The sequence below is a fragment of the Scyliorhinus torazame genome, chromosome 4 (assembly GCF_047496885.1).
Source record: "Scyliorhinus torazame isolate Kashiwa2021f chromosome 4, sScyTor2.1, whole genome shotgun sequence".
NCBI classification, from domain to species: Eukaryota; Metazoa; Chordata; class Chondrichthyes; order Carcharhiniformes; family Scyliorhinidae; genus Scyliorhinus; species Scyliorhinus torazame.
In genome coordinates, this window is record NC_092710.1 from 311281587 (window position 1) to 311297523 (window position 15937).

The window sequence follows — 15937 nt, forward strand, 5'->3', positions numbered from 1 at the left end:
CAGGAATATTGTCAGGGTCCATAGCCTTTGTAGTATCCAGAGCCTTCAGCATTTCTTGATATCACATGGAGTGATATTGGCTGGGGACTGTCAACTATGATGCTGATGTAGACTGGAGGATATGCTGGGCCATGAGGTTACAGATTGTGGCTGAGTACAATTCTGTTGCGGCTGATGGCCCACAGTGCCTCATGGATGCCCAGTCTTGAGTTACTAGATCTGTTCTGAATCTATTCCATTTAGCACAGTGGTAGTGCCACACAACATGGTGGAGGGTATCCTCAATGTGAAGATGGGATTTAGTCAGCTGAGGGGGGACGGTACGTGGTAATCGGCAGGACGTATCCTTGCCCATGTTTAACCTGAAGCCATGTGACCTCATGGGGCCCAGAGTCGATGTTGAGGATTCCCAGGGCAACACCCTCCCGACTGTATACCCCTGTGCTGCCACCTCTGCCGGTGAGACAGGACATACCCAGGAATGGCAATGGTGCTGTCTGGGACATTGTCTGTGAGGTGTGATTCTGTGAGTATGACTATGTCAGGCTGTTGCTTAACTAGTCTGTGAGACAACTCTCCCAACTTTGTCACAAGCCCCCAGATGTTAGTAAGGAGGACTTTGCAGGGTCGACAGGACTGGTTTGTCGTTGTTGTTTCCGGTGGCTGGTTCGATGCCGGATGGTCCGTCCGGTTTCATTCCTTTTGTGTTTTCGTAGCGGTTGAATACAACTGAGTGGCTTGCTCAGCCATTCAGAGTCAACCACATTGCTGTGGATCTGTCACATACAGGCCAGATGAGGTAAGGGTAGCAGATTTTCTTCCCTAAAGGAATTAGTGAACCAGCTGGGGTTTTTTGTTACGACAATTAACAATGTTTTTCATGGCCGCCATTAGACTTTTAATTCCAGATATTTATTGGATTCAATTTTCACCATCTACTGTGGCGGGATTTGGACCTGGGCCCCCATTGTCACCTGGGTCTCTAGGTCAACAGCCTAGTGACTATACCACCACGCTCACACCTCCCCATTTGGCCACTGATTAATGGCATTCATTGTTAACCTGTGCCTGCCCTTCACTGATGGGTTGGCAGGTATGATGCCCCTATGCCCCTTCACTATTGCCTTCACTCCCCAAGATGCATTCCTACCTTAAATTCTGTCCATGGTGGGACTTTGGTATGATACTATTGAGTACCTAGTTCTTTTTTTTTTACCAATTAAGGAGCAATTTAGCGTGCCCAATCCACCTACCCTGCACATCTTTGGCTTATGGAGGTGAGACCCACATCAATACGGGGAGAATGTGCAAACTCCACACGGACAGTGACCGGGGTCAGTCCTCGGTGTCGTGTGGCAGCAGTGCTAACCATTGCACCTCCATGCCGCAATGCTGTTGAGTTCTGTCTATACCTTTAAGAGCACTGGATGATTAGTTTTCAGTTGCTTCCTGGGCATCAAGATCTCTCTCCTTTGTAACTGACCTGGATCCTGTCCACAGTGAGTGTGTGTCACAAGAAGGATCCCCAGAGCCCAGCTTATCGGTCCTCCCACACTGCCTCATACCTCTCCCAGACACAAACACAACCAGTCTTGCTTTCGTATTTGCGTGACATCATGGTCTGGGATCTCAAGATGGTTCTGCTACGTCAGTACTACAGGACTGAGTTTGACCCACCCTCCCTCACTGTCTATGTGCCTCCTATTTACCTGGCGCCTCACGATGCGCAGGCAGTACTACAGGCTGCTATCCTCCCCCACTAATACTGGATCCCAGTGTCGTGATGGTGGACATTTCAATCCCCGCCACAGGTGTCCATCACCTGTGAAACACTCATGCCCCATGTGAGCCTCTACCCATGGGCAGCACGGTAGCACAGTGGTTAGCACTGTCGCTTCACAGCGCCAGGGAGCTGGGTTCGATTCCTGGATTGGGTCGCTGTCTGTGCGGAGTCTGCACGTTCTCCCCGTGTCTGCGTGGGTTTCCTCCGGGTGCTCCGGTTTCCTCCCACAGTCCAAAGATGTGCAGGTTAGGTGGATTGGCCATGCTAAATTGCCCTTAGTGTCCAAAATTGCCCTGTGTTGGATGGGGTTACTCGTCTCGTGAATGATTGATTGTGCTACACTTACCTATCTACCAGCTGTAGTTGCCCCCAGTGACCACCTCCATTCCCCCTGCCGCCCAGTACAGGCTCCACCACAACCAGGGACATCAACTTTAGCTTAGTCCTACAGACCAAGCTGTGCATTTTCCCTCTGAAGCACACAGCCCTTGGCCCTCACTGCAGCTGGGGGTACACAAAGCTTCCACCCATTGCTCCTGCTGCGTACCTGCACCTCATCTGCACTGCCTGTGTCTCTGACTTCTGACTGTGAGGTGCACATATCCTCTGGGCTGCCTACCATCTGTGACTTCTTTCCATTTCGCAGCAGGAATGTCTGCACGCACAGACTCCTGCCTCCCAGCCCCTTAACAAATTTCTTATTTCCAAAGTGGATTCAGGACAACGCTGTCATTATCAAGTCACACCAGCCAAAGCTTTCGAGGGTTTGTGTACCAACTATAATGTGCTACATTAGCAACACCTCCAGAGTCGGCGTGCGTCCCCTCCCATTAAACAATGTGGTAGCCTTTTGGCCCCCTTGTTTGTCAGAGTTTCCTGTACTCTTGTCGAGCTCTAGCATCCCACCACTCGGTCTTCCCTCTGCCTCCCAATGCTCGTCATGCTCCTTCACCTCCCTGCTCCACTGCCTTCCATCATGTCCCCTTGCTCTTCACCCCCCCCTCCCCCCATGCCCTTGCACAGCCCTTCTTCCCCATTGCCCCTCTTGTGTTGGTCAGTTCCACCCTCACTTTGCACCCTACCCCCTGTCGAAAATCAGTCAGTTGGAGTGGACGGTGCATGAGTCCCGTGGGACAGTGCTGTCAATGCAGACCAGCTTGACATGGAGCTGGTGGGCACAAACCCACCTGCTGCCCCAGCAGAGTGATGTTCAATGTAGCAGGAACGGTGCAGAGCTATGGCGGGGGTGGGGGGGGGTTATACCTCACTCACCTCAGAGTCCCGAGTGAACTGAACTTAGAACCATAGAATTCCTCCAATGCCGAGGCTCAGGTCCCTGGAGCTGGGAGGCAGCAGTGCCACCCCAACTTGTGTACGCCACTCTTTTTCAAATGGGCTTGAAGCCGGCCTGATTTCCCGCTAGCGTGACACAAGATTAGAGGGCACAGGGAGATTCTAGCTGGCAGCTATTTAATGAAGTGCAAATGGTGGTCATGCTACCAAACAGCAGGGACATTGATCCGCCCTGACTCTGCCATTGGGGGAACTGCAACCCGCTTTTACACCAGCCGGTTTCTGACTTTTTCGCTCCCGTTAGATCCTCAGCTCCCGCCCAACCCGTGGCGGGCAAGAAGGGAGAATTCCGCCCTGGCGGCTGAGGGAATTTGGGATAGAAATAGCAGAGTCTCTGACCACAATCTTTCAAAGAACAATACAGCCCAGGAACAGGCCCTTCGGCCCTCCAAGCCTGTACCGGTCATGATACCAACCTTTGCAAAAACCCTCAGCACTTCCTTGTTTTTGTGAGGGCCACGAAAAATCCAGCACAAGTTTTAAGGATACAAAGTAATAACATTTATTTACAATAACATATATATATATATATAGATATAACAGCAGCAGCAACTTCCCTTGCTGCACACTCCTTCCTGCTGGTTCCTAAACTGGCCAGCTTTATTTATACTAGGAGTTTACTAGTGGTTTCTCCGCCCCCCTCATTGGGGAAGCTCATACTCCCACAGGATTGTGGGATTGTCATTAGTCCCCAGCCAATGGTAAGTAGGCAGGTTATAACACTTGTGCTATATTCCTCAATACCCAACCTATCCATGTGTTTGTCAAGATGCCTTTTGAATGCCGTTAATGTATCTGCTTCCACAACCCCCCCCTGGCAACGCCTTCCAGGCACTCACCACCCTCTGCGTAAAAGACTTGCCTTGCACATCTCCTCTAAACTTTGCCACACGGACCTTAAACCTATGCCCCCTGGCGACTGACCCCTTCACCCTGGAAAAGAGTGCTTGCCCATCCACTCTATCCATGCCCCTCACAATCTTGGAGACCTCTATCAGGTCGCCCCTCAAATGAAAACAGTCAGGGTCTATTCAGCCTCTCCACATAGCTAACACCCTCCAGACCAGGCAACATCCTGGTAAACCTCCTCTTTCAATCCTATTAGATATTGGAATGATAGAGGTGGCAAGCGGCACAGTGGTTAGCACAGCTGCCTCACGGTGCTGAGGTCCCAGGTTCAATCCCAGTCCCAGTCACTGTCCTTGTGGAGTTTGCACATTCTCCCCGTTTCTGCGTGGGTCTCACCCTCACAACTCAAAGACGTGCAGCGTAGGTGGATTGGTCACGCTAAATGCCCTCTTAATTGGAATTTTTAAAATAAGATATTGGAATGATGCTAGTGGAGTCTGTTCCAAGAAAAACAAACCCAACCTATCCAATCTTTCCTCGTAGCTAACCTATTCCTTTCCTGGTGACACCTTTGTAAATCTTTGCATCCTCATTTGTGCAATCGCACACTTCCTGCAAAAGTGTCTCGAACTCCTACTCAGTATTCTAGCGATCTGACTGGTGTTTCGTATCGGTCTAACATAACCTCCTATTAAGAATCCCACGGGTGTTACATAGGACATACAGTGCAGAAGGAGGCCATTCGGCCCATCGAGCCTGCACCGACCCACTTAAGCCCTCACTTCCACCCTATCCCCGTAACCCAATAACCCCTCCTCACCTTTTTGGACACTCAGGGCAATTTAGCATGGCCAATCCACCTAACCTGCCCGTCTTTGGTCACAGAACCTGGGACCCTGGTGCTGTGAAGCCACAGTGCTAGCCACTTGTGCTACCATGCTGCCCATACTTGCGAGAGTGTCTCAAAGACCCGAAGGATAACTTGAAACACTGGTTCTTAGCGGGTGTATTTTTGTTTTGAATAGGGTGAGGAACAAGATACAACCCAGTGAGGAACCAGACCAGTCGTTGTGTAAACAATTAATAAAGAATATTTATTCAAGTAACAGGAAAGAAAAAAAACACAACAAAAGATTAATATACTCTGTGGCACTTAATTATACTAATAACTAAACACACCGTTTTATCTAAAGTCACCTCTTGTTCCCAAAATATACCCACATTCCCTGAACTCACTGAGGGGTCCCCTTTCCCAAGCAACATCCAATGTTAGTCAAATCCAGTTAATAATTAACACTCATTATCACTTAGGTGACCAAGTCTGGGAAACGTCTCCTCCCGGTTCAGCGAAGGCACCAAACTGTGCCTTTTAGAGGTGAATATCTGCAATCTGCCGTTCCTCTAACACTTACATGGAACAGGACTCCGTGGCAATGATCACAGGCGGACAGACACCTCAGTCGGAAGTCTCCAGCCGTTGGGATTCTCTGTTCCCGATAGGATTGCACCCCCGCACGCAGGTTTCCCGGCGCCATGCGGTGGCTTGAATGGGAAATCCCATTGACAAGCGGCGGGAGCAGAGAGACCCGCCGCCACTGTATGGCGCGCTGCGGAGAATCACGCGGCTGGGGGTCCGGAGAATCCAGCTTCTCACCTCCTTTGTCACATCCTCTTACACCTTTCATTTTTAATCTGATTTCTGTAAAAAGATCACAGAATTCTTATGGCACACAGAAGGAGGCCATATGTCCCACCGTGTCTGCACCAATGTTTACTGTTCAATAAAAAGTGATGCATAACAATTCACAATTCTACCGTAAAGATGTTAATGTCCAACTTTGCAGTTACAAATTTATCTACATGTTTTTATTTGTTCTCATGCTCTTGGCCGTGCTCCCAGGGCCACATCTATTGCCTGAGCCTAGCTGCCCTGAGAGAGCTGTGGTGCCTTCTTGATGTTCGTCAGTCTTTGTGGTGACGTTGCTCCCACAACAGGAGTCTGTCAATTCAGTCACAAAGTTGTATTCAGCCCACATACTTTAATAATTCTGTTCTCACATTTTGCTGAATTCAGTAAAGTTTACATTCCCAAGTGGGTATACAGTGAGACAGGTTACAGTGCTTGTCACCCCATCCCACACAGTTATATTTCAAAGCAGGGCTGATCGACATGGTCAAATAAAGACACAAAACTCGAGAAACATTCAAATAAAAGCAAAATAATGTAGATACTGGATATCTAAAATAGAAAGCATGCTGGAAAACTCAACAGGTCGGGTAGCATCTGTAGAGAGAAAACGATCTCTGATAAAACAGTTTGTGATCTTTGATCAGATCAGTTTGTGATCTTTGATCAGATCAATTTGTGATCTTTGATCAGAACCATTCATTATCTTTGATCAGAACATTTTGTGATCTTTGATCGAACAATTTGTGATCATTGATCAGAACAAGTCAGGATCAGGGCAGCTCGGTGGCACAGTGGATAGCATTGCTGCCTACGGCGCTGAGGACCTGGGTTCGCATCCAGGCCCTGGGTTACTGTCCGTGTGGAGTTTGCATGTTCTCCCTGTGTCGACAAAGATCTGCAGAATAGGCAGATTGGCCACACTAAATTGCCTCTTATTTGGAAAAAATAATTGGGTTCTCCAAAGTTATTTAAAAAAATAACAATTCATGATACTTGCTCAGAACAATTCATGATCTTTGATCAAAACAGTTTGTGATCGGGCAGCACGGTGGCGCAGTGGGTTAGCCCAGCAGTTTCACGGCGCCGAGGTCCCAGGTTCGATCCCGGCTCTGGGTCACTGTCCGTGTGGAGTTTGCACATTCTCCCCGTGTCTGCGTGGGTTTCGCCCCCACAACCCAAAAGATATGCAGGCTACGTGAATTGGCCACGCTGAACTGCCCCTTAATTGGAATAAATGAATTGGGTATTCTAAATTTATTCGAAAGAACAGTTTGTGTTCTTTGATCAGAACAATTCAGGATCTTTGATCAGAATGGTTTGTGATCTTGGATCGAATAATTAATGATCTTTGATCAGAACAATTCATGATCTTGATCAGAACATTTCATGATCTTGATCAGAACATTTCATGATCTTTGATCAGAACAATTCATGATCTTTGATCAGAGCAGTTTGTGATCTTTGATTCGAATTATTTGTGATCTTTGATCAGAATGGTTTGTGATCTTTGATCAGAACAGTTTGTGATCTTTGATCAGAACAATTCGTGATCTTTGATCAAAACAATTCGTGATCTTTGATCAGAACTGATTTGGGGCTAGTTTAGCACAGTGGGCAAAATAGCTGGCTTGTAAAGCAGAATAAGGCGAGCAGCGCAGGTTCAATTCCCGTACCAGCCTCCGCGAACAGGCGGCGAAATGTGGCGAGAAAGGGGCTTTTCACAGTAACTTCATTTGAAGCCTACTTGTGACAATAAACGATTTTCATTTCACTTCAACTGTTTGTGATCTTTAATCAGAACAATTCAATATCTTTGATCAGAACAATTCATGATCTTTGTTCAGAAAAATTTGTGATCTTTGATCAGAACCAATTGTGATCTTTGATCAGAACAATTCATGATCTTTGATCAGAAACATTCATGATCTTTAATCAGAACTGGTTTGGGGATGGTTTAGCACACTGAGCTAAATAGCTGGCTTGTAAAGAAGACCAAGGCCAGCAGTGCAGGTTCAATTCCCATACCAGCCTCCCCGAACAGGGAGTGGAATGTGGTGACTAGGGGCTTTTCACAGTAACTACATTTGAAGCCTACTTGTGACAATAAGCGATTTTCATTTCATTTCAACTGTTTGTGATCAGTAATCAGGCCAATTCATGATCCTTGTTCAGAACAATTCTTTTTTTTAAATACATTTAGAGTACCCAATTCATTTTTTCCAATTAAGGGGCAATTTAGCATGGCCAATCCACCTAATCTGCACACCTTTGGGTTGTGGGGGCGAAATCCACGCAAACACGGGGAGAATGTGCAAACTCCACACAGACAGTGACCCAGAGCTGGATTGAACCTGGGACCTCGGCTAACGCACTGCGCCACTGTGCTGCCCTGCTCAGAACAATTCATGATGTTTGATCAAAACAGTTTGTGATCTATGATCAGAACAATTCATGATCGTTGATCAGACGAATTCATGATCTTTGATCAGAAAATTTCGTGATCTTTGATCAGAACATTTCATGATCTTTAATCAGAAAAGTTTGTGATCTTTGATCAGAACAATTCGTGATCTTTGATCAGAACGGTTTGTGATCTTTGATCAGAATGGTTTGTGATCTTTGATCAGAACAATTCGTGATCTTTGATCAGAACAGTTTGTGATCTTTGATCAGAACAATTCGTGATCTTTGATCAGAACAGATGGTGATCTTTGATCAGAACAGTTTGTGATCTTTGATCAGAACAATTCGTGATCTTTGATCAGAACAGTTCGTGATCTTTGATCAGAACAGTTTGTGATCTTTGATCAGAACAATTCGTGATCTTTGTTCAGAACAGTTTGTGATCTTTGATCAGAACAGTTTGTGATCTTTGATCAGAACAATTTGTGATCTTTGATCAGAACGGTTTGTGATCTTTGATCAGAACAGTTTGTGATCTTTAATCAGAACAGTTTGTGATCTTTGATCAGAACAATTCATGATCTTTGATCAGAACAGTTTGTGATCTTTGATCAGAACAATTCGTGATCTTTGATCAGAACAATTCGTGATCTTTGATCAGAACAGTTTGTGATCTTTGATCAGAACATTTCATGATCTTTGATCAGAATAGTTTGTGATCTTTGATCAGAACAATTCGTGATCTTTGATCAGAACAATTCGTGATCTTTGATCAGAACAGTTTGTGATCTTTGATCAGAACATTTCATGATCTTTGATCAGAATAGTTTGTGATCTTTGATCAGAACAATTCGTGATCTTTGATCAGAACAGTTTGTGATCTTTGATCAGAACAATTTGTGATCTTTGATCAGAACAGTTTGTGATCTTTGATCAGAACAATTCGTGATCTTTGATCAGAACAATTCGTGATCTTTGATCAGAACAGTTTGTGATCTTTGATCAGAACAGTTTGTGATCTTTGATCAGAACAATTCGTGATCTTTCATCAGAACAATTCGTGATCTTTGATCAGAACAGTTTGTGATCTTTGATCAGAACATTTCATGATCTTTGATCAGAACAGTTTGTGATCTTTGATCAGAACAATTTGTGATCTTTGATCAGAACAGTTTGTGATCTTTGATCAGAAGAGTTTGTGATCTTTGATCAGAACAGTTTGTGATCTTTGATCAGAACAATTCATGATCTTTGATCAGAACAATTTGTGATCTTTGATCAGAACAGTTTGTGATCTTTGATCAGAACAGTTTGTGATCTTTGATCAGAACAATTCATGATCTTTGATCAGAACAATTTGTGATCTTTGATCAGAACAGTTTGTGATCTTTGATCAGAACAATTCATGATCTTTGATCAGAACAATTTGTGATCTTTGATCAGAACAGTTTGTGATCTTTGATCAGAACAATTCATGATTTTAAAAAAAATGTATATATTTTTATTTTTTTAAAATCACTTTAGTGTACCTAATTATTTTCTTTTCCCAATTAAGGGGCAATTTTGTATGGCCAATCCACCAACCCTGCACATCTTTATGTTCTGGGGGGTGAAACCCACACAGACACAGGGAGAATATGCAAACTCCACACAGTGACCGGGAGCTGGGATCCAACCCAGGTCCTCAGCGCCATAGGCAGTAGTGCTAACCACCGTGCCACCCGTAATTCATGATCTTTGATCAGAACAGTTTGTGATCTTTGATCAGAACAATTCATGATCTTTGATCAGAACAGTTTGTGATCTTTGATCAGAATAATTCATGATCTTTGATCAGAACGGTTTGTGATCTTTGATCAGAACAAATTGTGATCTTTGATCAGAACAATTCGTGATCTTTGATCAGAACGGTTTGTGATCTTTGATCAGAACAGTTTGTGATCTTTGATCAGAACAGTTTGTGATCTTTGATCAGAACAATTCACGATCTTTGATCAGAACAATTTGTGATCTTTGATCAGAATAATTTGTGATCTTTGATCAGAACAATTTGTGACCTTTGATCTGAACAATTCGTGATCATTGATCAGAACAGTTTGTGATCTTTGATCAGAACAGTTTGTGATCTTTGATCAGAACAGTTCGTGATCTTTGATCAGAACAATTTGTGACCTTTGATCAGAACAATTCGTGATCTTTGATCAGAACAGTTTGTGATCTTTGATCAGAACAGTTTGTGATCTTTGATCAGAACAGTTTGTGATCTTTGATCAGAACAATTCGTGATCTTTGATCAGAACAGTTTGTGATCTTTGCTCAGAACAATTCGTGATCTTTGATCAGAATAGTTTGTGATCTTTGATCAGAACAATTTGTGATCTTTGATCAGAACAATTCATGATCTTTGATCAGAACAGTTTGTGATCTTTGATCAGAACAGTTTGTGATCTTTGATCAGAACAATTCATGATCTTTGATCAGAACAGTTTGTGATCTTTGATCAGAACAATTCGTGATCTTTGATCAGAACAATTCGTGATCTTTGATCAGAACAGTTTGTGATCTTTGATCAGAACAATTCGTGATCTTTGATCAGAATAGTTTGTGATCTTTGATCAGAACAATTCATGATCTTTGATCAGAACAATTTGTGATCTTTGATCAGAACAATTTGTGATCTTTGATCAGAACAGTTTGTGATCTTTGATCAGAACAATTCGTGATCTTTGATCAGAACAGTTTGTGATCTTTGATCAGAACAGTTTGTGATCTTTGATCAGAACAATTCATGATCTTTGATCAGAACAGTTTGTGATCTTTGATCAGAACAATTCGTGATCTTTGATCAGAACAGTTTGTGATCTTTGATCAGAATAATTCATGATCTTTGATCAGAACGGTTTGTGATCTTTGATCAGAACAAATTGTGATCTTTGATCAGAACAATTCGTGATCTTTGATCAGAACGGTTTGTGATCTTTGATCAGAACAGTTTGTGATCTTTGATCAGAACAATTCATGATCTTTGATCAGAACGGTTTGTGATCTTTGATCAGAACAAATTGTGATCTTTGATCAGAACAATTCGTGATCTTTGATCAGAACAGTTTGTGATCTTTGATCAGAACAGTTTGTGATCTTTGATCAGAACAATTCGTGATCTTTGATCAGAACAATTCGTGATCTTTGATCAGAACAATTCGTGATCTTTGATCAGAACAGTTTGTGATCTTTGATCAGACCAATTCGTGATCTTTGATCAGAATAGTTTGTGATCTTTGATCAGAACAATTCATGAACTTTGATCGGAACAATTTGTGATCTTTGATCAGAACAATTTGTGATCTTTGATCAGAACAGTTTGTGATCTTTGATCAGAACAATTTGTGATCTTTGATCAGAACAGTTTGTGATCTTTGATCAGAACAGTTTGTGATCTTTGATCAGAACAATTCGTGATCTTTGATCAGAACGGTTTGTGATCTTTGATCAGAACAGTTTGTGATCTTTGATCAGAACAATTCATGATCTTTGATCAGAACGGTTTGTGATCTTTGATCAGAACAAATTGTGATCTTTGATCAGAACAATTCGTGATCTTTGATCAGAACAGTTTGTGATCTTTGATCAGAACAGTTTGTGATCTTTGATCAGAACAATTCGTGATCTTTGATCAGAACAATTTGTGATCTTTGATCAGAACAATTCGTGATCTTTGATCAGAACAATTCGTGATCTTTGATCAGAACAGTTTGTGATCTTTGATCAGAACAGTTTGTGATCTTTGATCAGAACAATTCATGATCTTTGATCAGAACAATTCATGATCTTTGATCAGAACAGTTTGTGGTCTTTGATCAGAATAATTCATGATCTTTGATCAGAACGGTTTGTGATCTTTGATCAGAACAAATTGTGATCTTTGATCAGAACAATTCGTGATCTTTCATCAGAACGGTTTGTGATCTTTGATCAGAACAGTTTGTGATCTTTGATCAGAACAGTTTGTGATCTTTGATCAGAACAATTCATGATCTTTGATCAGAACGGTTTGTGATCTTTGATCAGAACAAATTGTGATCTTTGATCAGAACAATTCGTGATCTTTGATCAGAACGGTTTGTGATCTTTGATCAGAACAGTTTGTGATCTTTGATCAGAACAATTTGTGACCTTTGATCAGAATAGTTTGTGTTCTTTGATCAGAATAGTTTGTGATCTTTGATCAGAACAATTTGTGATCTTTGATCAGAACGGTTTGTGATCTTTGATCAGAACAATTCGGGATCTTTGATCAGAACGGTTTGTGATCTTTGATCAGAACAGTTTGTGATCTTTGATCAGAACAATTTGTGACCTTTGATCAGAATAGTTTGTGATCTTTGATCAGAACAGTTTGTGATCTTTGATCAGAACAATTCATGATCTTTGATCAGAACAATTTGTGATCTTTGATCAGAACAATTCGTGATCTTTGATCAGAAGAGTTTGTGATCTTTGATCAGAACAATTTATGATCTTTGATCAGAACAATTCGTGATCTTTGATCAGAACAGTTTGTGATCTTTGATCAGAACAGTTTGTGATCTTTGATCAGAACAGTTTGTGATCTTTGATCAGAACAATTCGTGATCTTTGATCAGAATAGTTTGTGATCTTTGATCAGAACAGTTTGCGATCTTTGATCAGAACAATTCATGATCTTTGATCAGAACAATTTGTGATCTTTGATCAGAACAATTCGTGATCTTTGATCAGAAGAGTTTGTGATCTTTGATCAGAACAATTCGTGATCTTTGATCAGAACAATTCGTGATCTTTGATCAGAAAAGTTTGTGATCTTTGATCAGAACAATTCGTGATCTTTGAACAGAACAGTTCGTGATCTTTGATCAGAACAGTTCGTGATCTTTGATCAGAACAGTTTGTGATCTGTGATCGGAACAGTTTATGATCTTTGATCAGAACAGTTAATGATCTTTGATCAGAACAATTCATGATCATTGATCAGAACAATTCAGGATCAGGGCGGCACGGTGGCACAGTGGATGGCATTGCTGCCTAGGGCGCTGAGGACCTGGGTTCGAATCCAGGCCCTGGGTTACAGTCCGTGTGGAGTTCGAACGTTCTCCCCTTGTCTGCTTGGGTTTCACCTGCACAACCCAAAGATCTGCAGAAAAGGCAGATTGGCCACACTAAATTGCCTCTTATTTGGAAAAAATAATTGTGTTCTCTAAATTTGTTAAAAAAAAGAACAATTCATGATCCTTGCTCAGAACAATTCATGATCTTTGATCAAAACATTTTGTGATCTTTTATCAGAATGGTTTGTGATTTTTGATCAGGACAATTCGCGTTTTTTGATCAGAACAATTTGTGATCTTTGATCAGAACAATTTGTGATCTTTGATCAGAACAATTCATGATCTTTTAAAAAATTTATATATTTTTTGTTTTTTAAAATCAATTTAGAGTACCCAATTATTTTCTTTTCCCAATTAAGGGGCAATTTAGTGAGGCCAATCCACCAACCCTGCATATCTTTATGTTCTGGGGGGTGAAACCCACACAGACACAGGGAGAATATGCAAACTCCACACAGTGATCCGGAGCTGGGATCCAACCCAGGTCCTCAGCGCCGTAGGCAGCAGTGCTAACCACTGTGCCGCCCGTAATTCATGATCTTTGATCAGAACACTTCGTGATCTCTGATCAGAACAATTCATGATCTCTAAAAAAAAAAATCAATTTAGAGTCCCCAGCTCTTTTTTTCCAATTCAGGGGCAAATTATCGTGGCCAATTCACCTACCCTGCACATCTTTTGGGTTGTGGGGGGTGAGGCCTACGCAGGCACGGGGAGAATGTGTAAACTCCACCCTGACCGTGACCTGGGGCCGGGATCAAAGCTGGGTCCTTGGCAGCGTGCTAACCACTGAGCCATCACGCCGCCCTCAATCAGTGATGTTTGATCAGAACAATGAGGTCTTTGGTCAAAATAGGTTGTGATCTCTGAACTGAACAGTTAGTAATCTTTGATCAGCACAGTTCACGACTTTTGATCAGAACAGGTTGCTGCCAGGCTTGCTGAGTTCTTCCAGCATTTTCTGTTTATATTTCAGATTTCTAGCCTCTGCAGTATTGTGCTTATGGTTTTCTAACATGGACAAAGCTTGGGACAGATAAAGAAGGTGCATTGATTGCTTTCTGAACACTGTTTGAAAGCAAGCTTTGGGTAGTGTGCAACCTGTCAGGGTCTGAAGGTAGAAATGTGAATATTGGAGCTTGCTTGCTTCATATTCTTCCAACATTGGGAGGTGTGGTGGGTGAATTAAGGGGAGGACTGGCTAAGGTAATTGTACCCACCCTCAGCCTGCCTCCATTTTCATTTCCAGTGAGGAACGTATGGACGACCAGATTTCTATATCGCTCTCTGGCACGTGGTACACGGAGCCAAGCATTAGATTTTAGCAATTGCATATTTTTTAATATTCCTCTTAGCCCGAGTTGAGCTGGATTCTGGATTCTGATGCATCGTAACTTTTCTCTTCTGTAAATCCCCAAATGTCTCTAGAGCTGAATTATACTTCATAATGAAATGGAATAGACTGGGAAGGAGGTTCGGGGGGGGGGGGGGGGGGGGGGGGGCGGGGTGCTGCGGGGGGGGGGGGGGGGGGGCGGCTGCAGAATAAAGAAAATGCAAGGAAAATGAAAGCAAGGTTACGTAAAATTACCACCCCAGGCACAATGTAGAATCACATGACTGTGTTGTAAATTGAGTGGAGACAGATCAGCTTTCTGAGAGACAACATCGAGAGCCATTTTCCCCAAATTCGATATTTTCCGTACACCTCGAAGCCAGTTACACTGTTTTCCACCTTTTGAACGAAAACACTGCATGAACTACATAGAGCACGGTAGCTATGAATGCGAATATCTGCAAAAGTGAAAGAAAATAGGCATTACTGTATAGTTTCAATTTTAATCAGAATCCAAGTGTCAGTACAAGGCTACAATGGTTCAGCATGTGGATTTGAATTGAGTTATTTCCTGTGTGCTCCTCTTGTGAGAATACAGATTGTGGGCAGCACGGTAGCACAGTGGTTTGATTCCCGGCTTGGGTCACTGTCTTTGCGGAGTCTGCACGTTCTCCTCGCGTCTGCGTGGGTTTCCTCCGGCTGCTCCGGTTTCCTCCCACAGTCCAAAGTGTGCGGGTTAGGTGGATTGGCCTTGCTAAATTGCCCCCTAGTGTCCAAAAAGGTTAGGTGGGGTTATTGGGTTACGGGGATAGGGTGGAAGTGTGGGGATAAGTGGGGTGCTCTTTCCAAGAGCCGGTGCAGACTTGATGGACCAAATGGCCTCCTTCTGCACTGTAAATTCTATGATTTCCACATTGCAAGTCATCGACCAGTGGGATTTAATAGATGAGATTCACTGGCCTCCCCACTGGGTGTTACTTGGCGATGGGAGGCGGCCTGCCATTGGCTGAAAGCAGGACCTTCAGGTGCCGCCCCTTTTCCCACTGAATCCTCAGTGGGGGGGGGGTGTCGTCGGCAGGACCAGAAGATCATGCCGGCGTGTACAGTCGGAAGATCACACCCAAGAGCTTCATACAATTGACAGCACAGAGTGTTGTTGTCAGTTCTTCAGCTGAAGATCTCTACCCCAATCCCACTTCACTATCCTTTGCCCGCACGTCTTCCTATTCTCTTTTTCTTCTTTTCATATGAACCTGTTTTAAAAATGGTACAGTCTCCACTTTAAGTGTGGCGGGGAGGAAGGAATGGGGAGAACATGTGATTCCAGGCATGGCGAGCCAAGTCAGAGAGAGGGAGAATGGGAAAGGTTCAGTTCACCAACT

General features: G+C 43.2%; 1 protein-coding gene across 1 annotated transcript in view; it reads right to left on the reverse strand.

Moving 5' to 3' along the window:
- Positions 1 to 14741: 14741 nt before the first annotated feature.
- LOC140411064 (myelin and lymphocyte protein-like) overlaps positions 14742 to 15937 on the reverse strand; it is a 45212-nt gene continuing 44016 nt past the window's right edge. The window contains exon 4 of the mRNA XM_072500065.1: positions 14742 to 15013. Coding sequence (XP_072356166.1) covers positions 14939 to 15013 — 75 coding nt within the window. The 3' untranslated portion in view covers positions 14742 to 14938. The remainder of the gene's footprint in view (positions 15014 to 15937) is intronic.